This window comes from Copadichromis virginalis, linkage group LG17 (assembly GCF_057382275.1).
Source record: "Copadichromis virginalis isolate Kocher_CV1m ecotype Utaka linkage group LG17, C_Virginalis_male_GT1.1, whole genome shotgun sequence".
Lineage (NCBI taxonomy): Eukaryota > Metazoa > Chordata > Actinopteri > Cichliformes > Cichlidae > Copadichromis > Copadichromis virginalis.
Genome location: NC_140634.1, coordinates 19,560,812 through 19,587,281, shown reverse-complemented (window position 1 = coordinate 19,587,281; position 26,470 = coordinate 19,560,812). Strand labels below are relative to the sequence as shown.

At 44.5% G+C, this 26,470-nt stretch overlaps 1 protein-coding gene across 1 annotated transcript in view; it reads left to right on the top strand.

Annotated features, from left to right (window-relative positions):
* LOC146689318 (thyrotropin-releasing hormone-degrading ectoenzyme-like) overlaps positions 1-26,470 on the top strand; it is a 277,193-nt gene that overhangs the window by 6,589 nt on the left and 244,134 nt on the right. Inside the window, exon 2 of the mRNA XM_085437338.1 lies at positions 16,126-16,370. Within this exon, the coding sequence (XP_085293464.1) occupies positions 16,126-16,370 (245 nt within the window). The remainder of the gene's footprint in view (positions 1-16,125; positions 16,371-26,470) is intronic.

The following is a 26,470-nucleotide window of genomic DNA, read 5'->3' as shown; positions in this document are numbered from 1 at the left end:
ATAATAGAGAAAACAAAGCACCATCACAATAAACTAGCTAGTCATAGATATCAATATTTACTAAATAATAAACGATATTGTGCAGCACGCAAGATAGACAGCGCACAGTGTGCTTTGAGGCAGCAGCCAAGAAAGCTTTAGTCCGTGTCTGTGAATACCCATGTGTGCATACCTGTGTGGATCAGCATGCTTGCATTCCAAAGGTTTCTCCATGTAATGATCTGCTAGGGAGTGTAGGGGGGCCACAGCCCCGTCCTCCAGGGTGTGAAGCGGGTATGGAGGAGATCAAAACTCCAGACATCCAGAGGCCCCCAGAACACAAGAGACCATGGAAGACCAACAGAGGGGCAGCCGCGCCACTGTCCCAGTAAGAGCTGAGGAGAGTCCCAGATGAGGGCTCGCCCAGCAGCCGCGGAGCAGAAGTCAGGGGGAGTTGCAGTGACGCGCCCGTGAGCTCCGCCGGCCCCCAGCTGCGCCTGAGTGACCGAGCCCTAGGCCGAGAGGCCGGGGGCACCCCACCTCCAAAGGGGCCTGAGCGAGCCCCAGGCCCCAGGCCCCGACAAGCGGCCGCCAAGGAGTGAGCCGGTGTGTACCCGGACGCCCACCCCCAGACACAAAGAACCACCAACACACCGACACCTGAGGGAGTCCGCCACCGGCAGGGGAAGTGGTGGTGGGTGGAGATAGGCCTCCAAACCTTGGAGGGCCTGAGGTGTCCCCAGAGAGGTGGCGTCTGATACCCAACCTGACATATAGACACAGACATACAGGCACACACAGACACAAACATCCATTCCCACCCTCATGCTCTCATACACTGTCAGTTCTTATCCAGATTTCAGTCCCTCCAGACAGCCAATGATTTAACTCCATGTCAAGTAAAATTAACATGCAGGCGCGCCTTCCATTTGGCTAATTTATTCCTCCTCCAGTCCTCCTTCCTACATCCTCTGATTGTGACCTGGAAATCGCTGGATGTTCCAATCGCTTAAATGCACCACAGAGGAGATGAAGAGATGAGGAGCTCCGAGCGCAGAAACACAAGCATGTCCCATGGGGAAATTTTCAACACCCTTTGAATTGCAATGCCTGTACAGTAGTCAGTAAAATCTGACACATCATGCCCATTCAAGCTGAGATGGATTTGATATCTGAATTTAATATATATGATTTTATTGCTTTTTTTCCTGTGCATATACTCGCCACCCGCTGTGTGTCATTGTTAAAAGAGATGAAGGTTACGGCTTTACATTGTGTTAAAGTGGTTAATAGTGCAATCACTTCAACACGCCGTGGTTGCTAAACTGGTTGTGTAGCACAATGCACTTGTATTTGAAATATGTGAAAATAACATGCAATCACTTATAGACAATTATACTAGTTAACTGTAAAAATAGTTTGTGTTGGAATATAGAAGCTGAAATTAGTTGTCTTCTTTTAATCTGGGGTTTCAGCTGACTGAGGGCAGCACAAGTATTGATGAAGGGCAGCTGTGTGAACCTTAATGAAAATGAGCTCAGGGTTTCCACACTTTGTTATGTCAAGGTCAAGATGCAGAGTAGGTTGTGACCTGTTTAGGGTTACGGTTGGATCAACCTAATGATAGCCTTAGACTTTAGGAAAATGGGAATGTTATAATAGAACTATAAAGAGTTTGATTTGGAAGGTTGGAAGGACTCCAGGCTTGTTTAGCATGTGTCTAAAATATAGCCCTAATATCCTGCCTTTGGGGTTCATTGTTGCCCTGATACATGTTAACATGTTAAATGTGATACTTTAAATACATTATAAAGACTAAGTTGACATTGGGGAGTGCTGTTCCCTGTGCCTTGTATTTGAGAATATATCTATGTTTCGGTGTTCTTCTAATATGGTTTAGATTGTGTAGAACGATGTAGTCTTTCTATGTGACTCACTCCTCCTGAACATTTTTGGGGGGTTAAAAAGTTAAAATCTCACCCAGTCAAATATCTAGTCAGCCTTTTGGATTGCAGTCTGTTGTTGGGGGCTGCACAGTGGAACAGTGGTTCAATCTGCCTCACAGCAGGGTTCAAATAAGTTTGAATCCATCATTTGGCTGGGGTGTGTGGTCTGTGTGGAGTTTGCATGTTCTATGCGTGAGCACTCCAGTTTCCTCCTACAGTGTAAAAGACATGCAGTTAGTGGGGTTTGGTTGGGTGTGTTAGCCCTGTGATCTGTCCAATATGTCGCCCATCTCTCATCATATGGCAGCGTTAATAGGCTGATTTATTAATGGATGATGCTGATGGTATAAAAGGTGACCAAACTTTACTTTTTAGCTTTGCTAAGTTTTAGTAAAGGGTCTGTATTCTGTTCCAATTATATTGTGAAAAAATATATGTACAGTATGATAAAGTAGGAATGTAAAATATTTCAGGGTATATGTTCTTTTAGAGAACATATTGATATTTTCATTGGGCCGTGTTCAAGTAATTCAGGGTTAAGTTTAAGGCCAACTATGATTGCAACACTTCTCGCTGAAGCCCATTGGTGTGAAGCAGAAAGCCCTCCCTAATAAGAATGTGAGCTTCCTGCGCTTCCTCGTGGTCCGATCTTGGGGCGTGCTTAGTGTCAGAGGGTTCATTAACACTGGGAGACTTTTTAGACCTCACTGGTTTCTCCAGTCAGGCATAGATCACCGAGTGGTAATGAAATCTGTTTTAAAGTCATCTTCACCAACTTCTTTCTACTCCTGAGGCTCCACAGATTCTGTACATTGACCCATTTTTTGGACGTATTTGACAGTCAGTTTCTATATTTTTTGATGGCTAGTTGCCATCTCTTCAAAATGATTTTGCAGTGAGGGAGGACAGCATGCATGTTAAAAAGAGTTCCTCCCCTTGCATCTCTCTGTCACATGAGCACCGAGTGAAACTGAGACGTAATGAAGATACAAGCATGATGAAAGCGAGCAGCCACATTAGCTAAATAAAATGCACCCCAGGCTCAGTGTTACTCTCTGTTAGCTGAGAAATCTAACCCAGCACCAAGAAACAAACAATTAAACAACATTTATTTGAGCAGAACATTTTGAAGGCATCTCAGAGCGTGCCGCTGTGTCAGCTGACTCATCAGAAAAGCCTGAAAAACATCCTTTTAATCTCCACTGTTTCCTCTCTGTGTCAGCAGGCTCTGTTCGTATTGATCAGTTCTTTCATCAAAGGACACACACACACACACACACACACACACACACACACACACACACACACACACACTGTGTTTGATTGGCTTAGGGTCGCTGACGTGTGACAGCGGAACAACCTAAAGGTTCCAAACTGTTCCTGCTGCTGCGGGCGTGTTCCCATCATGCACTGCTACTCATCCATGTTTATAATGATGACTAATTGAATTCATTTTAATTAATTATTTGATCCACACAAGGAATTTAGTATAACTTCAGGGTAAAATACCAAGAGAAAGGTGCAACTTGGTAATGCACAAAAAGAGTAAAAATTAAAAGGACCCACATGTTACATAACGAGGTTGAACAGAAGCTGTGGCCTTCTGCTTGTTCTTTGACCTGTGTAAACCCCAAAATGTGAACTGCCTTCAGGACATAGCCATATGCATACACTTTAAAATTTAACATGAGACATGTTTTTACAAACTATATTATCCAATAGAAATTAGAAATTACTTCTATTACAACTTTTATTTGTGCACCAGTTGTGAATTTTTTAAATGTCATTCTTACCTGCTATTTCTATGTGTTTTTATATGCCGTTTAATTAGGCACCAAACAGCACATGTTACCAATGTTGGACCTTTTGGCCTACAAAAGGATACACACTCTTTGGAGACAGGTGACTTGTCCAGGGTTTACCCTGCTTTATGGTGGCAGGGATTGGCTAAAGCCTCTGTCGTCCGGAACCGGATAAGGAAACAGTCACGCAGGCCTAGAGACTGGTCAGTTACCCCCTGGTCACCACCAGTTTCTTGGGAAAAATATGTATTCCCCAACTAGTTGGCAAGTGGTTACAAGAGAATGCTTCCTATTGGTGGGTGAAACTGAATGCAAAGAGGTACACTGTGCTACATTGTAGCCCTTCTCGCTTTGGTCATCAGTAGAGTGCTGCAGTAGTCCTTAGTTTGTTTGTGTTAGCAATCCACTAGCAAAAGCAATCACAAGGAGGTTTTTGGTGCAGCGTCCTCTTTGTGACTGATTTCCCTCAGCAACAGTCAGCAAACATCTATAAACCACCTGTGTTACTTAGTTTAGCAGTGCCATAAGTCCTACAAACTGCCACCTGCATAAGTAAAACCAAGAAAGAATATTTTTTAAGCCTTTTAAAAGCTGGGTAAACTATTTGATTAAGAAACTTGTATTTAAATCTCCAAAAATCATAACAATCCCTACTATTGATTTATACATTCTGGCTCCCTGCACACTTCATTGAGACTCACTGCATTTCTGTGGACTCTGAAATAGTGTGACCTCTTAATGTGCATTTTCATATTTTGATTTATGATATCCATATACTGTACATAGTCTGAAAATTGGGCCTCACCCAGTAATAAAAAAACAACATAAAAATACTCACGTATATTTCAAAGCCAAGAGCCTTTGTATAACACTAAATAAGGAAGCAATAAGAAGGCAATTAAGTTAAATGCCAAAGGATGAGTGGAGCTTATTTCAACTTGGGATATTTACCAATCATTCCACTTTGGGGCCATATTGCTAGGGTTCAAATTTACCAATGAATGGTGTTATATTATGTATGCAAACAAGCCAGTATGCATGGATAAATACGCAGGCTCATTAGGTCAGGTGGCAAGTATTCCCATTCTTCAATTTTAATACAATCAGCAAGATGGCTGTTCCACTTGGATAAGTTCTGGTCTTACCCTCAGTCTGCCTGAAAACAAACAATTAAGGTATTTAGGTAAGAATTGTTGTTGTTGTTGTTGTTTTTTAAAAAGGTGCCATGTTAGTTAAAACATTAGAACCACATTAATGGAACAGACAAATCATGGCAGATGTTCTTGGTGAAGCACTTTATACTTCGGGAAATCAGGACTTTGTGAAATTCAGCATTTGATGAATGGACCTTGGTCATATTTGGCTGCTGTGAGTGATGGTAGAACTGTGAGTAGCAGTTTGCTCATCGAGAGAATCCTTTTCCCTAAACTCTCCTCGTTCCTCTGGGAGGTATGCACAATTCTGGCTTACGCTCAGACAATTTGCATTTCCTTGACATTCAAATTTACCTTCCTAATTTTTTTTCTTTGCATCGCTTCAGACAAAAAACTGATTAACACGAGCAGCAGATATGCAGACCTTATGATATTATTTTTAAGTATGCTCTCACGCTACACCCACAGAAGTGTTTGCACTTATTGTGGCTGATTAGCCCTCTTCACAGGACTGTGTGGGTGTGTACAGAGAGTTCTTGACTAACATATCCCTCTAAGTTATATGTTTGCCTGGATGATCATCTTTAATGCACTGAGTTTAGTGACATTTCAGTTAATTACCAGTAAATCCCCACTCAGCGTCAACCTGGGCGCAGGTCTAATCAGCCAGGAAAAGTCAGAGCACCTGTGAGGCTTTCCAGGGCCTTTAATGAGACAGGTGCTCTCCTCTTCCTTCAGTATTAATTCTCCACAGCTGCCGACTGTCTGTTTCTTCATCACCTGGTCAGTTTGACTCCTGAGCGGCACAATGAAATATGGATGAATGTGGGTAAAGTTGGCAGGCGAACAAACACTCTGAGATCTGCTGAGCTTTCTTTCTTTCAACACTCCTTCCTCACTACTTTGGTGAAAAACGCTCAGATGATGATACTTTTTTTCTCCAAAGCTGCTCTCAGATACACCCTTTGTTGTACACATGGTGCCTGTCACGTCACCATGGCGACAGCTCCAGCATTCGGAACAACAGCTGGCTGTAAATCAGGGTTTGCTGAGCAATGCATGCCACCTGACAAACTGCAAATGCTTGAAGCTGGTGCATTTCTGTGGTTTTTAACCGTTTTGGGTTTGCTGCCTGACTGCGCTGATCTACCTGAACAGCAGAGGGTGCTTTCTCTCAGGACAGCTCGGTTTGAACACCTGCTGTGAGACTTACTGGATCTATGCAATGTTTTGATCATCGCTCAACACTTAATTACTCTAATGGGGATAAATTAAATGGAATAATTCACTGTGCCATTATTTATTTATTTGCAGACTACAGAATATCTATCAAGTTGATTTTTGGCTTCTCTTCTATAACTTTGGTATTAATGTCAGCAAAGTGGATAATAAAGGGTAAATTGGGACTGTGCTAATAAACATGGACAAAACTACTGTGATGTTACCTCCAGGTTCTGATGCCCTTAGTTTGCCTGTCAGCATCTTAGTTTATGAGCGAGGAGGCGTGTTTTACTCTTAATCAGATCTCCCAGTGTGCAATGAGAACATCGTGCACGAATCATAAAATGTCAAAAGAGAACACAAACCCAGCAAAAATGTTTATTGAGGTCAACTATGAATTTCCTCTCGTTTACCTTAGAAATGAGAGGAAAAGAAGTTGGCCAGGTTGCCTAGTGGGAGTCAACCGGTCTCCAAACAGTTCAGCTCTAACTGCATTGATTGCAGTCACTCTGTTGGGTAGATAGCTTGTACTGGAAGGACTGTAAGGTGCTAGTTCAGGTTTGCAGCTACCACTCCCTGGAGTGTCGGCCAGAACACTGCTCAAGGCCCGGATGAATGTTCAGAAGGGAGACAATGAAGACACCGAGGATAGTGCAGACTCTTGTATTGACTTCACACAGTTGAAGGTAACAGGGATTGTCAGAGGAGCAGGTATTGCATACAGGTTTAGGTGCGTGGGCATGGGTGTGTGTGTGTGTGTGTGTGTGGTCTCTGAACGGAACAGAAAGAAAATGCTACATTACTAAAGTGTTCACAACAATATCTCCAGAGTACATCAACATAAACACAGGCAGGAAATAAACTAACATCCCCTTTAATACCATAGGCCATATATTACCCACGACTCACACGTAGACCCCCTGAGAGAGCTAACCAGGTACACAGCTATACCCAACCACACGGCAGGAAAGTTAGCTTAGCACCCGCTAGCGGCACAGACAGAAACATAATCATTTCCCCCCTAACCTTGGTTACAGTCCCAAACACATCTTATTATCACATCCTCACACATCACCAACTTACGTTGCTCATTAACGCACACTTCTCACGGGATAACCAATTCTCTGCCAGTAATCTGGAGCAGAAAAGCTCAGGTGCTTTGCCCACGTCTCTCCCTGGACATAGTCTCTCATACAAAGCGGTGGGGTGACCTCTACTGGCCACTCTAAAAACTACAGGTGAACTAACAACTGAACAGAATAAACCCATAACTACGGGGCCTTTTGTACAGCCGCCCCCAAATGTATGAAGTACATTTGCTCACAACAAAAGGCAATTTTACAAACAAAGTCACGGTGATTGTCCTTTGTCTTCGTTCGGGAGGGCAGGCAGCACCACCAGCCTCGCCACAGGTCGGGTGAAGGTCCGGTCCTTCACCTTGATGTCAGCAGACCTGATGTGCCCGTCGGGACTGGGGTGGACTTTGGAGATGCAGCCCACGAGCCAGGAAGCACGAGGCAGCTGAGGATCTACGATCATCACCACCGAACCTTCTGTGACATCTGCGGGGGATGACCGCCATTTCTGCCGAAGCTGCAGGCTTGGAAGGTACAGCCGGACGAATCGAGACCAGAAGTGGTCAGCCAGCACCTGGGAGTGCTTCCACCTCCGGCGACTCAGGAGCTCTTCTCTGGGGTAAGCCACTTGAGGAAGTGCTCCGTCAGGCCGCCCCATCAGAAAGCAGTTGGGGGTCACTGGATCAGGATCACTGATGTCAGACGGGACATAACCTAGTGGTTTGGAGTTCAAGATGCCCTCCACCTCCACAAGGACCGTGTGGAGGACCTCTTCTTGAAGGGGTTGGGATCCTACTGTAGTGTAGAGTGCCGTCTTGACAGACCTAATCTCCCGCTCCCACACTCCCCCGAAATGAGGAGCCGCTGGTGGATTGAAGTGGAAGACGATCTTATGGGGAGCCAGGAGCTTCTGCAGGTCAGAGGTCATGCTGCAAAAGGTGCTTGCAGTTCCCTTTCTCCCCCACGGAAGTTGGTCCCTTGGTCTGAGTACAGCTCAGCTGGAGTTCCTCTCCTGGCAATGAAACGGCGAAGTGCCATTAGGAAGGCATCCGTATCGATGGAGGTTAGGACATCAAGGTGGACCGCTCTGATAGTTAGGCACTTAAAGATGATGCCCCACCTCTTCTCCACACGGCGCCCGATTTTGACCTCAAAGGGTCCAAAACAGTCCACGCCTGTCGAATAAAAGGCAGGTTTGTAAACGCGGAGGCGCGCAACTGGCAGGTCCGCCATCTTGGGAACAGTCGGTCGGGCTCTCCATCTGCGGCACTCAAGACAGGTCCTTTGAAAACGCCTAACTGCTTCCCGGCCTCTCAGGATCCAATGAGTGCACCGAATCTCCGCGAAGACCCTCTCTGGCCCTGGATGGCGCAGGCGACTGTCGACATCCTGGATGAACAGGCGGGTGACTGGATGTGTCGGATCCAAAACTAAAGGATGGGAGCTGGTAAAGGCGAGATCTTCGGAGCGGCGAAGACGCCCACCTACACGGATGACCTCATTCTCGTGGTCAAACTCAGGGGATAGTGCAAGGAGACGACTGCTGCGACTGATGGATTTCCCCTGCTTAAGGAGTCGATACTCCTCAGGGAAGCTCTCCTGTTGAGCTTCTCTCAGGACATCCATCTCTGCTCGAACATAGTCATAAGCCGATGAAGTTCCACCGCCTTTGGCCGCCCCATGCAACTGCGTAATAGCCGCTTCCAGCAGCTGTGTCCAGGTGTCATATTTGCTGAAGTTCGAAGTGGCGGGGTCAAAGGTGGTAGAAAATCCACAAAAGGTCTCTTTACGGAGCTCAGATGGGCCTGGAGGCTCAGCCAGGGTGCCACTTGGCTCTGGAGGCCACTGTTCTGGACCTAGGAGCAGGAAAGGAGGCCCTTGACTCCATCTATTGGGTCTGGTCAGCTCGAGAAGGGACTTCCCCCGGGTTATATCATCTGCGGGGTTCTGGGCTGAGTCCACATAGCGCCAGGTGTGCGAGTGAGTGAATTCCTGGATCTCTGCCACGCGGGTGCCGACGAAGACCTTGAAGTGGCATGACTGGGACCTCAACCAGGTGAGTACAGTTGTGGAGTCAGACCACAGCACTATCCTCTTTATGTCCAGAGTGAGCTCATTTCTAAGGAGACGGGAAAGATGAGCTCCGGAGAGGGCACCACACAGCTCAAGTCTAGGCATGGAGAGAATGCGTTTAGGGACAACACGGGAGCGAGCCATCAGGAAGGCTAGATGTGAGCTGCCATCACCTGTCACTGTTCTCATGTAGGCCACTGCGCCATAAGCCTGCTCTGACGCATCACAGAATATGTGAATCTCTCTCTCACTAACTGACTCCGTGATGTGCTTTGGGAGATACGGGCGAGGAAGCAGGACTTGTGCAAGGAACGGCAATTCCTCTTCCCAGGTTTTCCACTGCTGGAGTAGTTCTGGCGGAAGCTGCGGGTCATCCCATCCCCTCTGTTGATCCCAAAGGCGCCTCACCAGCATCTTGGCTCGGGTGGTGTACGGTAGGATAAAGCCCAGTGGGTCGTATTGGCTTGCGAGAACCTTATAAATATTCCGCATAGTGGGGGCGCCATAACTGATTTTGCGGTGTCTGTAACCCAAGGTGTCCGTGGGGAAGTGCCAGCTAAGGCCCAGAGTTGGCTCAGAGGTGTCTGATTTGTCTTGAGTGAGCCAAAGTTCTGCACTTGTGGATCTGAGGTCTTCAGGTAGGTGGCCAATGGTGCTGGGTTCATTACTGGCCCACTGGCGAAGGACAAATCCAGCAGAAGACAGGAGGGCTCTTAGCCTGTCCACTAGGTCCCGGGCTTCTTCAGGGGTCGGCACGCTCTGGAGAAGGTTATCAACATAGAAGCACTGTCCCACAGAGTGACGTAGCGGATCATCTCCTTCCGTGTGGTCCCTGGCGTGGCGCTGCAGAGCAAAGGTTGCACAGCATGGGCTGCAAGTTGTACCGAAGGGGAGGACCTGCCATTCATAAACGGCCACCGGTTCCTCGGGGTGTAGATCCCGCCACACAAACCGCAGAAGGGAACGATCTTCGGGAAGAAGGCGAATCTGGTGGAACATACCTTTAATGTCACCACTGATGGCTACGGCATGCTCTCGAAAGCGAAAGAGGACACCAAGGAGCGATGCGCTCAGGGTGGGCCCAGGTAGAAGATGTTCGTTGAGGGCTTGGCCTTGGAACTGGAACGAACAGTTAAACACAAGGCGATCTTTGCCATTGTGGCTAACAAGGTGGTGAGGGATGTACCATGACTCATCTGCTTGAGCAACCTCAGAGGGGGACACCTTAACCACCGAACCGGCCTGGACCAACTTCTCTATCTCCGCCCGGTAGATCTTAGCTCGTTCTGGATCTTTCTGGAGCCTTCTCTCCACACTTCTCAAACTGGGAACGACAGCGTTAGGGCTAGCTTTAAGGTGTGGCATGTTCTCGCGGCGAAGGAGGGGGGTGGCATAGCGTTGGATGCCCTCGACATCTACACGAACTGTCTTCTGCTCTAGCAGGCTAACTGCATAGTTATCTTCTCTTGAACGGGTAACCACCTTGCCTTCTGGCACCGGGACAACATCTACCTGCCATAACTTCTCTACATGTTTGAGTAGCTCACTCACCTGGGGAGGAAGGGCAGTCGTGAAGAGGCACTGTTGTGGCAGCGAAGAGGAACCTATAAGGCTGGAGGGACCCTGTAGTGTCCATCCTAACCTGGTGCACATAGCGGCGGGACCACCCGGTGGACCAAGACGGACAGCTTCAGTTGGAGTGATGAGCTGTGGGTGGTCACTGCCAATCAGAAGGAGAGGTTTGACCTTCTTGAAGGACTGGAGAGGCAGGCCTCGGAGGTGTCTATACTTCCGCTGCAAGGACTCCACTGGGTAGCTGTGCTCGGCTAGGTCGATACGGGTGGTGGTGAAGGCGTTGCGGACTTTGTACTTCAGCTTAGGTTTGCCACCAGGGGAAATCTCGAATGAGACACATGATCCTTGCAGAGTTTGCACATCTTGCCTGATAGTGCGCAATGGAAGTGTCTCTGGGATGCCTTGAAGGTCAAGCTTCTGGGCAGCGGTGGGTAGCAGCATAGTCCTCTCTGACCCATCATCCAAAACTGCGTGAGTGCTCAAAGTCTTGCCATTATGGTGAAGGATGACTGGGACAACCTTTAACAGGACTTGGCCGCTCTCTGTAGGATGATCGAGGTACAGGACGCCCGTAGGATTCTCACCTTCTCGTGGGGGAGCAGACACTGAGCCATGTGGCTTTAAGAACTTCGAATTCACGTCGTGAAGGACCTGCAGATGACGACCCTGACACAGGCTGCAGGGTTTCTTGAGGGTACACTGTGCTGCCTGATGGGAGCGTGCGCAACGCCAGCACCTCTTGTTAGTCTTTATCCAGTCTGTGAGTTGTTCGCGACTCAGCTTGATGACCTCCTGACACTGACTCAGGTGATGGGCACGGTTATCGCAAAAGGCGCAGTAGGGTTGCTGCCTAGCTTTGTTTGGAGTGGTACCTAGTGACCTGGGTGAGCTCTCTCCACTGTGAAGAACCGCAACAGAGCGTCTGCTTGGTCTGACATCAGGCTTCTCTCTGGTGATCGCTGGAGTGGGCAAGCCGTCATAGTCCTGACACCAGGATTCGTACTTTAACCAGGTAGCCAGGTCATCCAGGGTGTAAGCCTGACCAGAATGGTTGTACATGCACCGACGGAAATCAGCTCTTTGCTCTGAAGGAAGCTTACTAAGGAGTCGAGCCACATGGGAGCCACACTGGAGTTCGACCTCCCCATCAGGGCCTAAAGTCTTCAGCATGCCCACGAGCGACTGGATGTGGAGAGAGAATCGCTCAAATGCGGCTGCATCCCCTCGGCGGATGTCAGGTGAGTCCATGACAGCAGCAATTCTTCTCAGGGCAAGCTGGTGGGGCTGCCCAAGCCTGTCGTTAAGAGCGTTCATAGTGTCACTGAAGGGCGTGGCAGAATGGAGGTAAGCGTCCGCTATCAACTTTGCTTCCTCCAGGTGTAGATGATCTAACAAGACTTGGTACCTGAAAAGCTCTGAACTCTCCGGGGGCAATAAGTTCTCTAGCGCCATCTTTAGACGAGCAAATTCCCCAGGATCACGGCGTGAGAGCTTGGGAATGCTTGGACGAGGCCCCCTGTAGGTCAAGAAAGGAGTAGATGAGGACGGGGATGGAGTTGGCAGTGGTTGCAATGGAGGGGGGTGTGCTCTCGGAGGCGGCGCTGGAGGGTAGGTGATCCTTGGCTGAGGAGAAGTGAAACCTGGCCTAGATTCATGTGGGGGGATGATCTGACTCTCCTGTGCAGCCATAGACTCCCTCTTCAGATCCTGGAGCTCTTTCAGCATCGTATCGATGCGGTCCGCAACTGGACCCTGGCTGGAGACAGACTCCTCCTTGAACACAACAGGAGGAGGTGGTGGAGGCCAGTCCTCTTCCTCTTCAGCAGGGGGTGGCTGGAGATGAACAGCAGGGGCTCTGGGCGGTGGACTGAGCTGCACACTCTCTGCACGGTCCAGCAACTGCAGCAAACTAGCATGAAGGGCCTGGAAATTATCCAGCCCGGCTCTCATCTCGTCATGCGACTGCTGGAACAGGAACCTTTCACGCTGTATATCTTCTAACTCTGCTCTCAATGGTGTGACATGGCCGTGTGAGCCGTCATCAGAGGGGTCAGACGGAGGATGGTGGGAAGAATGGTTGTCGCCTCCTGTCTCACTTTCCTCCTGGTAACCTGCACCAAGCCCGGGGAAGTCAGTCTCATAAGCTACATAGCGGAGGGGACGACGTACATTACGCCGTGGGCGCGCACCAAGAGCTGAGAAGTTCTGAATATCATCCATCTTTTTAGGGTAGAAGCAGCTTACATCCGGCTCGAAGGACCATTAATGTTGGGTAGATAGCTTGTACTGGAAGGACTGTAAGGTGCTAGTTCAGGTTTGCAGCTACCACTCCCTGGAGTGTCGGCCAGAACACTGCTCAAGGCCCGGATGAATGTTCAGAAGGGAGACAATGAAGACACCGAGGATAGTGCAGACTCTTGTATTGACTTCACACAGTTGAAGGTAACAGGGATTGTCAGAGGAGCAGGTATTGCATACAGGTTTAGGTGCGTGGGCATGGGTGTGTGTGTGTGTGTGGTCTCTGAACGGAACAGAAAGAAAATGCTACATTACTAAAGTGTTCACAACAATATCTCCAGAGTACATCAACATAAACACAGGCGGGAAATAAACTAACATCCCCTTTAATACCATAGGCCATATATTACTCACGACTCACACATAGACCCCCTGAGAGAGCTAACCAGGTACACAGCTATACCCAACCACACGGCAGGAAAGTTAGCTTAGCTTAGCTTAGCTTAGCACCCGCTAGCGGCACAGACAGAAACATAGTCATTTCCCCCCTAACCTTGGTTACAGTCCCAAACACATCTTATTATCACATCCTCACACATCACCAACTTACGTTGCTCATTAACGCACACTTCTCACGGGATAACCAATTCTCTGCCAGTAATCTGGAGCAGAAAAGCTCAGGTGCTTTGCCCACGTCTCTCCCTGGACATAGTCTCTCATACAAAGCGGTGGGGTGACCTCTACTGGCCACTCTAAAAACTACAGGTGAACTAACAACTGAACAGAATAAACCCATAACTACGGGGCCTTTTGTACACACTCTCATAGAGATTACTGAAGTTTTGCAAATAATTGTTGTCTTACTTAGAAATGCAGACAGATTGCCAACATGCTGCAATCAAACTGAGTCTGTGCTGATGAGCACAACCCAGCAGATCTCTTTGCAACAAGGGGATCAAGTCAAAGGGTCACTAGCTGGTTGCATTCCTGTTATTGTTGCCAAGCGTTTAAAGCGTGGAAGTACTGACCTTACTTTGAGTTTGATTCCATAAAAAGTGACAAAAACATTAGCGTCCGTTGTGCGTGGGAAGAAAACTTCTTTTTACAGCGAAAAAAACCCCTAAACTTCTGAGCAAGCACCGAGTGCGCAACGAGGTAATGGGAAACTCACAGAGAAAGTCGCGGATTCTTCAACTGACCGCGGCACACCTGCACCAGGGTAAACCTCCGCCTACCGCAGTGCTGCTTAATAGGTGAAAATAGAGCAACAGGACCGCTGAGTCTTTCACTTTATTTATGTTCTGCTGTGTTTTACTTGCATCTATTTGAAAGAGTGAGTGTAAACAAAAAAAATATTTTATTTTATGTGCTGGAATGTGCAGAAAATAGGTTTAAATGTTAAACTAATTTATTCAACTCAGAATGTTGCATATAATTACATTTTTGCTTGATGCATAAAGTTAAAAGATTAAAACTGATAAAACAAGTTAAAAAAAAGAGATTTTTCCATTTGATTACATTTTGTATGATGGATTATGTAGAAAAAGTAGAATTGGGCTGAAAGATCTATCGCCTTATCACCTAAATAGCCCGTGTTTAACCTCACCCACTAGACTGAGCTCAGGTTTGAACTATGTTCTACCTTTGGTAGTCGACTCGTCTTCTTTTTCCTCCTCTCTTTTGAACACTGAATAACTTATTTGCAGACTGCTTTCAGGTAAAGTCTTGATTTTAAAGTCACCACCTTTTGGAAGAGCTGCTTCTCACTTTCTTTCTGAAAAGGTCAGACTAGGGCTGTTCGATATAACGATATATATCTGATGATGATATAAAAAAGTATCGTTTCATTTTACGCTGTCATTTGTTTCGTGGTGCCGCAAAACTGTTTACGGTAATATTTTTTCACCGTTTTGATGGTCACTGTAGTGGCTATATTAATTTCTTAAAGTTCTCTCTTTCTCTTATATTTAATATAACCACCATACGGACGGACAAGCGCCTGTTTTTATGCGTTGTGGTTAGCAACAACGACGGTAACAGCATCGCTTGTTTATGTTCCACATAAACCTTTCACAATAAAGCTCAAGATCCTGTTGAGACTTTTCAAAATAAATGAAATCACGTGAAAGAGCAGATTATTTATGGATGAGAAGTAAAAAAGAGCCGCCAGGTGTTAAAAAATAAACCTTAAACTCAAACGTTAGAACAGGCTTTTCCCCGCAGCACGCCGTGTAATAAATACTTACAAAGAAAACGGCGGCCGTTACAACTTATGCCTAAAAATGTATAGTTTCATGCATCAGTTAAAACACTCGACTCCAGCTACATGACGCGCAGCTGGAAACACTTCCCACAAGTTGAGCTGCCTGAGATTCACAGAATTTACAGAAAATGTTACATTTTTGTGATTTATATCGTTATCGGGACGATAGAATTCTTATATCGGGATATGAGATTTTGTTCATATCACACAGCCCTAGGTCAGACATTTCCCACACACTTACCTGTAGGATCAGCTGCTGTTTGCTTTAATCCACCTCAGAAATCAACCACTGCTGTCATGTTTCAGGCGGGAAATGACATAAACATGAGCAGCAACAGGAAGTCAGCAGCTTTCAGAGGTGCTCTGGATGTGAGTGAGCGTGTGTCTGAGTTTGAGGAGTTTAGGATGCACGAGTACGCGTGTACACGTGCATCCTATTAAACAACCCCTGCAGAGTTTCTTTGCAGATTTGCTGTTAACATCGAGTGTCACTCATCAAAATGAATTTTAAATATCCTGAAGCTTTTAAATGTTTAAATCCTGCGCTGTTCGCATTCATGTTTCCTTGCTGTAAGGCTTCTCCTTAACTCAATTTGTTGATGGATTACTGCGTTTCTGGGTGATTTGCTATTATCGCTACCAAGATTTTATTTATTTAATGATAATAAAACAGGAAATCTGATTATAGCATATCCAAACATATTTCACTCTTCTGGTCTGCACTTGTAGATGAGTCTTGTTGTGGAGACACAGTTGGTGTGTGGATGTCTTTATCCTATTTTCTCTTCCATCCATCAGGTGGACCGGGTGACAGTTACTGCTGAGGGCGGTGTTGGAGGTCGTCCTTCCAACAGGCCCGGGGGCGGAGTCATGCGTATCCACCGACACTTCCCCTTCCCAGCCAATCAGATGTACGTGGTGGCGCTGCACCGCGAGATGAAGCCGATGAGGGTTTACCGGCTAAACGTGAGCTTTGATGCTGCCATCGAGGACGAGCTGCTGGGCTTCTTCAGGAGCTCATACACAATGCAGAGAGAGAGACGGTACACACACACGGAAACACACACTTTTCCTATACCAGCAGGTGGTTCAGCTTGAAAAGGTCAAAGCTTCACATTCACGACATTGATTAACTCACACTCCACATGCCATACGCCTGTGTGTGCATGTCTTTGTGTGTGTTCCACTTGTCTCAAACACACACACACACACACACTCACACGGGCGTACATATAAAACTCCTTATGAATTTCCCATAAGCCTCTGCTGCAGTTTCCACATCAGATTTCTTCCCCATGGTGCAGATGGGAAACAGACTGTGTGCTGATACATTTATTATTTCATGCACGAATATGTGTGTGTATGTGTGTGTGTGTGTGTGTACTGGATTCCAACGTCTTTTCAACGTATTGTGAAAAACACAAACTTGTGGTTAATTGTTTGGAAAAACGTTGAGCTCAGCTGTGATTGGACAGAGTAAAGACATTACCACATAAGGACTCTGCCTGAGAAGAGCTTTAGCCAGTGATGAGACATAATTAACTCATTCCTCACTTTTATACTACTCAATTCTGATTGGCTCCATGAGCAAGAGAGCTGCCACATAGACCAGTGCAGCATGAATACGATAAAACTGTGTGATAAAGAGAGTCATTATAGGAAATGATGAATTCTCTATTCTGTGTTATATATTTAGACTTGCTAATGGTAACATAATACACAGTGATCAACATTATTTTATGAAGAGGACATAAAGCAAATCTAGAATGATTGCCATGTTCAAGGAGGAATATCTGACAAAGAAGCTAACTGTGATGATTTTGGGGCACTCTGACCTGATTCTGAAGACCTGTCTCAGACATGTGGGTCTATTATAATGAACTGCATTGGCTAAAATTAAGCTGCTTAGAGAGTCTGAATGGCTCAGAGTTCAACGCATGGATTTTCATGCGCTTAAATCACTTATTAAGACTTAAGTGTAACAAGCATTTAGGCAGGGTCTTCAATCTGACCATTTAAGATGAGCGACGGTGAGAGCAGCGGGTCAGATGAGCCCATCGATGTTAATTTTGAAAATACACCAGCGATGAACTTGTGTGGTCTCAGGTTAGAGTTTTCTTTTCAGCCAATGTCTGAAGGAGGAGCGTCAGCTCTGCTCCACTGACAGAAGTCAGGGGTGACCCATTAAAGGCAGGACACCGGTCTGCATGGCTACAGATTCAAATCTAAGCATACACACAGACCCTTTGAATCCACGCTAGGGTTGGGCGATTGGATGAATATATCGACTACTGACGATAGGCTGAGTCTGATTGTTTTTACAAGGGCGATTTATTTACTTATTTTCCCATGAGTAAGATTGCTAATAACGATGGAGCTAATAGAAGCAGTCAAAAGTCCAAATAATAGTGCTGCTTTAACAACACCCTTTTTCATCTGCGAGCAAATGCACCCTCTTCAGAGTGCGCCCAAATGCTTGATGGAGCTGCAGAAGCTGCTGATAGCCTAGCATACTCAGCTGGATGGTGGACATGTACATGCTCATGCAAGTTAGTCGTGTTTGAGTACTTGCTCGCACTATACATCTGCACAAGCGACAGACCGCTTTGGTTACATCTTTAGGTTTATCTCTTTCATCCGAAATTGGCAGCTTTATATATATTTTTTAGTGCTGTCAGCATTAATGCGCTGTCATCATGACTAACATGATTAACAATTAACCCATCTGGAGTGCAGACCGAGTCTAAATCCCTGAAATGTCTCTGTCAATGCTAGAGATGTGCAAAGCAGCCGGTATCTGTATCTGTATAATGCTGACAGCCCTAATTTTTTGGGACATTAGGTCGTCCATGTTTGAAATTCTGTGTAATCAGTCCGTGCATGATTACATTGATCTGCCCATCAAAAAGTCTGCGCATGCGCGAATGTATCGCCCATCGTCGATTATTAGACTGACGATTGTCGGTTGGAAAATTTTTACATATTGTCCAGCCCTAATCCATGCTTGGTCTGTTTTCTTGTCAATGAAAAACCATTTTTAATAAATCATTCTTTTGTTGCTTTAATTATGAATACAACAAAATCATGATATTTTTGCTATAAAAACATGACCCATTAGTCCCATTTTCTAAAAGATTTTAACGATTTACACTTACCTGTAATTTTAATATGTTACAGGCTGCAGCACCTTTATTCTAAAGCTCAAACATGTGTTTCAACATCATACAGATTTTTCTGGGATCAAAAATTACTCAATAACGGCTCCTTTGAAGTTTGCTGACCTCCACTGTAGCTGGTCATGGAAAATGTCAGGAGTTGTATTCTCCATTTAAGCTTTTATGCAGATAATATCAGTGATTTCAGCTAATTAACTTGATGTTTTTGTACCAGAACCTGCATTTATGTATTCAAGCTCTACAATATTTGAGACAGTTAGCTTATAGCTTTGCCTAATGATGCACATGCAGATATAGAAAATTTAATTCCATTTCAAGTTGCTGTGTTGTATTAACCAACAATAACCAGGTATTTACACCTGGTGATTTCTCCACTTGTCACAGAGGCTTGTGATTTCTGTTTGGATAAAAAGTGTTTCCACTAATGAGCAAAATGCTGCTGAGCATCCGTATAAAACTATCATTAGTAATCATGGTGATTTTTTTTATTATATTTGCTTGTTTGGGACATAAAGGAAATGATGCAGCAAATGTAATATTATATTAATACAACCTTGTGCAATATTTAGAGAGCTGGATCCAGTCTATCATCTGAGACATGAGCTGACAAAATAACAGAAACACTCGTTATGAAGCGTGCTCTGGGCCAAAATTATACTGACTTAAGAAAGCTTAAAATAACTCCATCATTATTTAGAGGAACATGATCAATGAAAATAATTTAAAAAAGTGTTTTGTAAACAAAAAAATAAAAGATGAAATCTCAACATTTAGTTTACCAAGGCTACATGTATGTCTTCTTTAAAGCTTTTAAGCTTTATTTGTCACGGCTGGCGGAGTGAGCCGTGTGGTGTGGAGGAAAGGGAGGACCCAAAATGCAGCAGTGACTGATGATACGAGTGATGTTTATTTACAAAGTGACAATGGCAGAAACAGGCAGTGAGGCATGACAAAACAACTGAAGAAACCTAAACTGGGAGAACTAAATGACAAACCTGAGACCATACAAAAGGGGTGCGGGGCAGAGAGACGCAGAGACAGGAACACCATAGAACGCAGACGAGCCGACAATGAACACAGACCGACACCCACTAAATATACACACACAAGGTAATCAGGTAATCACACACAGGAGGGAAGAACAGCTGAACCTAATACACATGAGGACCGGAGGACACAAGCTGAACACAATGACAACAGACACAGACCTTCAAAATAGAATAGGAAATCCAGAACATGAGCCTTCAAAGTAAAGCAGGAACACACAGACTGATTTACAACACAACACGGGGACATGAACAGAGCACCAAGGACAGACACAGGTAGGGCTGAATACACACACCAAACTACAGGTTCAACCCTAAACCAATACAAAATCAGAATAAACACAAAGCACAAAAATGAACTTCAAGGAAACACAAAACGCTGGGCCAAAATGACCCAGGACCATGACATTATTAGTGGAACAGCTCGATTATTGTTGACTTGAGATGAATATAAATGAGTACTGAGTGTAAAGAGCAACAGAATCAGAGGTGGAGGACATGTTGGTGGCCTAAATCAAGCAAATCCTACATCTGGATTTGTTCATCCACTAGTACTTTTATTTTTCCTGCTGTGTGGTCAGATTTACAAAACGGCAGCAGATTAAAATGTTTGGTGGTGAGCAGAAAGCTGCCTGTCTGAAGAAACTGATTATTTTACATGGACGGCCTCATTGGACTGTGAGTGTTGCCTAAATAAGCCCGATGAGTTAAACCAGAGTATCTTCACAAATGAGACGCTGGATTCCAAAACTGTTTGAAGATGCCTGATTGCTCATTGAAAGTCAGTCCAAATTTGTGAAATGAGTTGTAATGACATGCATTACTGCACTCATTGAGGTGCTGTTATTTGATCCATCCAGGCAACTGTGAATGGCCGTCTGTTTTGCAGACAGGAAACTATCCGCTATTGTGACACAACACGAGCTGAGTCTAAGAGTAATGATTCTGACAGATCGATGAGCAGAGCAGGACAGCGGCTGCTGTTCGGTGCTTTAAACACAAAAACACGAAGGTATTTTAAACTCATCCCTCTGACGTGGAATTCAAATGTTCATGACAGTTATGGATTCATGGATTCATGAATCTGTGCAAAGAGATGTATAACATTGATTTTCACATCCAGAAATCTAAATTCGTCTTCACTTCTAGGGAAGGAGGACCAGTGGCTCAGGTTTCTGAGTCTTCACTGATATTTTGATTTCCTGCTCTGTCCTTGACCTCCATGGGAATACGTTGGATAAGTGTTACAGTCCATTAACCATATGGACATTTATTGTAACATTAAAAACTAAAAGCTGGCTAATGTCACTTCAAGTGATGGTTATATAAATGAGACAAATCCATAAACACACACATAATTTTATAATTTATTGCTTTCATACATTAGAAAATTTTGCTCATTTCCTAATTTAAGAGCTTTTAGGCATCAAAAACTGCAAAATAACAAAATATCAGTAGAATTTCAAACACACTCACATCAGTTGAAGCTTTGTTTTCTTCATTGACTTCCTCTGCCGTGTTTCGATAGAACAATGGTATAAAACTGCAGTTTTAATTGGTTTTTCATCAAGATCACAATGAATTGATTAACATGCCAACTTTTTGACATCTGAAGTGACCAGAGGAGTCTCTGAGGGAACTTTTTAGTATTTTTAGCACACGCTGAGCCAAAATCCACCACCAGTCAGACTTGGTCTCAGTGTTTCCACCACCCGTGGTCCACTATTCGCTGGTAGCTGCTGTTTGGATCAATTCTGAATCAATACGGCAGCTGGCATACTAACAGAGCTCGATCACAGCACAGCAACCTGTTAGTTAAAGCTTACTGCTCCAGCTGCCAGAAACCCGGTTACAGTCGACTTTGTGCACTAACCTAATTCCTTAAACGTCACACAAAAGAGAAAGTCTGTGTGAGAGCATGACAATACTAAAGGTAATGCAATAAATATAAAGCCAGGCGTAGATTATTTGTGGGACTGAGACGCATGGTACTATGAGAGTGCATATAACTGCCATCCTATAAAGGTGCCAGCGTGAGCTCATTAAATATGTTAATCTGATGACTAACCAGCAAAGCAGTAAGACACATGGTAAAGAAACCACAGCTGGTTATTATTTAAAAACAGTAACTGTGTTCTGAGCAGAGCTTCAGAACGTCAGATAAACACAATACCGGTGTTCAGGGACGGTCCAAGTGATAGTCTGCTTAGAAGTGTGTGTTCATGTGTGCGTGCACAAAGCTCACTGTTATCTTAAGGATTAGCTTGATACAGCAATGCAGCTAATGCTAACACACACACACAAACAGAAACACACACACAAACAGAAACACACACACTTCACTATGAGATTTGCTTAATATCCAGAGTTACTATAAACCCCAGGCTTGGCTTAAACGCTTAAAATGCTGGGAGTGGGTGAATTAATTAGCGTGCACACACACACACACACACACACACACACACACACACACACACACATGAACTAGCACCATCCAGTATGTGTGATGAAATTATGGTATATTATTTCTATATAAAGCACACTTCATCAGGAGGATAATTTTCCTGAAGAGGGTCCCCACTGGACTGAAAGTGTGCCAGATACTTGGTTTCTTCCTGAAACCCAGACTTCTAAAGGAAATCCAAAACCCCAGAGCTGAGCTTTTTTCTTCTTCTTCTCAGATCCTGTGAGGAACTTTTTCATTACACTGAAACTGTTTTTTCAGAGCTGCCTTTCTTTAATGAGGAGAGGAATTACAGTTAACGAGGAGTGGTAAGGCTGCTAACGAGGCAGAGCTGGTTGAGGAACAGAGATGTTGGAGCATTAACAGAAGAGACAAATGGTTAACGAAGGTTGTGTGGGACTACATTTTAATAAAGGTTTGAAAGAAGTCGATTGGTTTAACACATCTACCTCATCTCGTATGTCTTCTTCATCAGCAGCTTCTCCCTGGCTCTGCTGTCTGATCGCTCCCTCCTTCATTCTGATAGAGTAATCCGGTGCTGAGATGAGATGTTTCAGATCAATACTGTGCTCACCCACTCTGCAGTGTGTGTGTCAGAGGGCAACCTATCTAACATGGCACTCAGCTGAAGCAAGTTAATAAATTCATTCGTTCTCTGAGCCTTTACAGACATTTAAAAAAATACACAGAGCAGGAGGCGGAGGAGGAGCTGCTGTGGAATCGAGGTCTTCACAAACACGCAGTATTGATTTTGACCTGAGAAAGACCTTTGACTCTCTTAACCTGTTAATTTCTACCCATGCTAACACTGTGATCTTACAGATTTTCTGTCCACTTTGGTTCAGAGGGAAATATCTCAACAACAATTACACTGAGTGCAGTAAAGTTAGATAGAAATATTCCTGTTTCATAAAGGTTGTTGATGTCACAGTTACTGGTAAACCTCTGGTCTCTCAAAGAGTAGCCCACAGAGGTTGAATTTTATATTCAGCTGATGTTTGAGTTTATGTCTGATGAATGCAATCATCAACTGAATATAAAATTAATGATTTGCACTAACTTTCCAAAGCAGGTTATCCAACAATCTTGTGTGCAGGGCTGTGAAAGCTTCTGTCAGAGTTAGCTGTTGTGTAGATGCATGCAAAGGGGAGAAATGTGACATGTGAAAGTTGGTGTTTTCCAGTTGCATAATGCTGCCTTTTTGTCTTTATGTGACTGAGGGCTTAAGTTGATTAAGGTTACTGGACAATCAACACCATTAAATGCACAGTATATGATATTTGCTATTCAAGATAAGCACTGTGATATAATTGGACTGTATGTTTAAAGCATACTGTCTCAGACTAATGTTAAGGCATTTGGTTTTTTGAACGTTTTAAAGACATAAAAAGTTTTGGGATACGGTCTTAAAGATTTTGACAATGAAGGACCTGACGACCATAGCGTTTTAGTGTTTCAGCATCTTTTTTATTTTTCAGTTTTTAAAGGAGCAGCTTTCCTGCTCCTCTGTTTTCTGTGGCCCTCATCACTCTTGCCTCCGGTCCCAGCAACATCATTAACAGGGGAGACCCAATTAGGTCAGATGTGTGAGTCAGCCTCCCCTGGCACCACACCCTGAACCCACTTCTCCACCCCTCCGCTGCAGCTGAGCCACAAACCACACCCTTCAAAAATGACACTTCTATTTTCAGTCTGACAACTAATGGTTTAGAGAATCTGGATGTTCAGGTTGGGATTGGGTTAGGTTAATATCTACTCCCTTTTTTAAAAGGTTTTGTGTAACTAGAGAACCTAAATGCAGACAGTGTGGAGTTCTCCCTGTGCCTGTTTATGACAGATTATTTCCGGATTCTCTGCGTACTCTGGGTTCCTTAGAAAGTCTAAATACATATAGGTAAGGTGTGAAAGTGTGAATGATTATCTCTCGTTATGTGGCCTGTGAATGACTAGAAAACTCTTCAGGATATATCCTGTCTTCCCGGATGACAACTCCAGTTTGGAATATCAATGTAACAAAAATATATATGTAACTGATTTTTGGGAAAGCAGTGTCATGTGTACTGAAAAACCCAGTTTATTTAGGGAAAGATGTTCACATTTTCAGAGCTCAAGGCAGCTTTCTTTGTTGTTACTATGTGACCTGCAAGTGAGAACAGTCTCTCACATGGGAGGGAAGTGGCAGGACTAATCAAATACTTGCAGGCCAGGACAGACGGCTGTGGGTGGGTCCCTGCTCGGCTGGACCACCACTCCAGTGGGCGGTCTGTCTTGCTGATGGTGGATTTCACTCTGTACAAACTCAGGGCCCTGTTACACAGGGCTTCCTCATCTGAATCAGAGTCTGAAGACAATGAAGAGGGGAGGAAGCTCTTTGTCTTTACACTGTTCCTGCAACAGTCCAGAACAATCCATTTTACGAGAGAATCTGTAACTTTGTGCGATGTTGACTTACTGATTTTGGTCCTGAAGCCTGTCATTTCAATAAGTTTGGGCTGCCAACACCTTTTGTTGGTACTCGTGCTACGAGCGCTAACAGCTCCCACAGTTTCTGTGCTCGCTGCAACATGTTGCTGCATTTAGATGGTACCGCAAGGTTGAAGTGCTTTGGTGGCATGCAAACTCCTTTTTGCACAGTTTGCACAAAACACTGCTTTTATCAAGGTTTCCGTCAAGTAGTCTTTTGAAAGAAAAAATTTGATCTGTCCTAGCAACGCAATTCCTTCTGAATCTTTGTAGCTCTGATGTTTGGATCGATGTAATTGGTTTACCAGGAAATCGTGCATTGACAAAAGTTCCCCTTTGCTTGGAATGCAAAGTGTGATTAAATGCATTATTTTTTTCTGAAACGCGCTATTTTTTTATTTCAAATTAATTAAGTGGAATTTAGGCGTTAAATTCCCACCCCTAGTTACAACAAGGTTTGGAGAGAATTTGCCAGATTCTACATTTTTTTGTAGAAAGCCAAACCTTTCAGCCTGGACGATAGTGAGGTTCTTAGGTTGCCGCCTGCATCCCTCCTCATATAATTTCCTTAAGGATTATTAAAGTATTCTGATTCTGAAAGCCAACGACACCAGCGAAGGCTGGTTCTGCACTGAAGAAACTAAGTACTTACCTTCAACATATAGGAACAGAGGGGGCTGATACCCCCAAGATGATTCAAAAGGTGAGAGACCAGCTGCAGATAAAGTGGGTGAATTGTAAGCGTATTCAGCCCAGGCCAGTTGACTGCTCCAGGTGGATGTGTTGGATGATACTGCACATCAGAGGGTTGGTTCATTCTCTTGGTATGCTCATTAGTCTGAAGATGAAACCCAGAAGGGAGACTAATCTGGGCTCAAATCGAAGAACAGAACTCCTTCCACATGCTGGAAGTGAATTGAGGACCCCGATCAGAAACGATATCCATGGGGATTCCATGAAGCCAAAACACGTGATCTGTGGTGAGTTGTGCTGTCTCGACGGAAGCTTTAAATCATAAGCACCTCTTTTTTAAGGCACCCAAGATAAAACTTATAAAATTCTTAGGAAGGAAGGATGAAAAATTCCTGTCTGAAGTTTACAAAAATATATATGTATATTTTTTTTTGAGTAGAAGTGAGCAAACATTAACATGGGGTCAACGTTCATGTTATCTTTTGTAAAATTGCTTCTGCCTTCACATGCTTGCACGGAGCTTCATCTGGACATAATGCATTTTTGCACGAGTTACTTTTTAAGCCTCTGCAACGAAGGTCAAGCTCACTGACCATCCTGCATCTAATTCTTATATGAAAGCAATATATCAGCAATGCCTTGAGGGATATTTGCTGATATATAATTTGGCATAAACATTCACTTAAATTCAACAATGAACTGATTAGCATTCCATAGTAAAAGGTCAAGGTCCCTGTGAGCTTGCAAAAAATGTTTTTGGCAATGACTCAAGATTTCACATTCACATTGTGATTAAGTTTTACTGAAATAGTATAAAATGAGGGAGTAGTGACATTTATATATCAAAGGTCAAATCTGGTTAGACACCTGCGTAATTTACAGCCTGACTCGGTGGCAGAGATGCCTTCCACGGCCAAGGTTTTTGTTATGTTGAGTTTTGGATTCCTGTTTTATCTGGTTGTGATCCCATTTCTACTTTTGCTTCCTGTTCTTTTCCTTCCTCTCTCATTATCTGACCCACCTTACTGGCTTCACCTGCTGTTGTCTTTTTCACCTGTGCTTTGCTCCCTCCTGTGTCTCATTGGCTCACAGTGTGTATATAACCTGTCTCCTGTCAGATTCTAATGCTCATTTTCCTGATTTGTGTAACCATTATAGGTTCTTCTGTGGTGTAGACTTTTTTTTCCCCACATAAAGACTTGGAAACTTTCTGTCACGTCATCCTGTTTGCCTGTTTCCATGATCCTTGTTCCCAGTGTATAAGGATGAGAACAAGGACTATTTCTGTGTTCAAATGCATT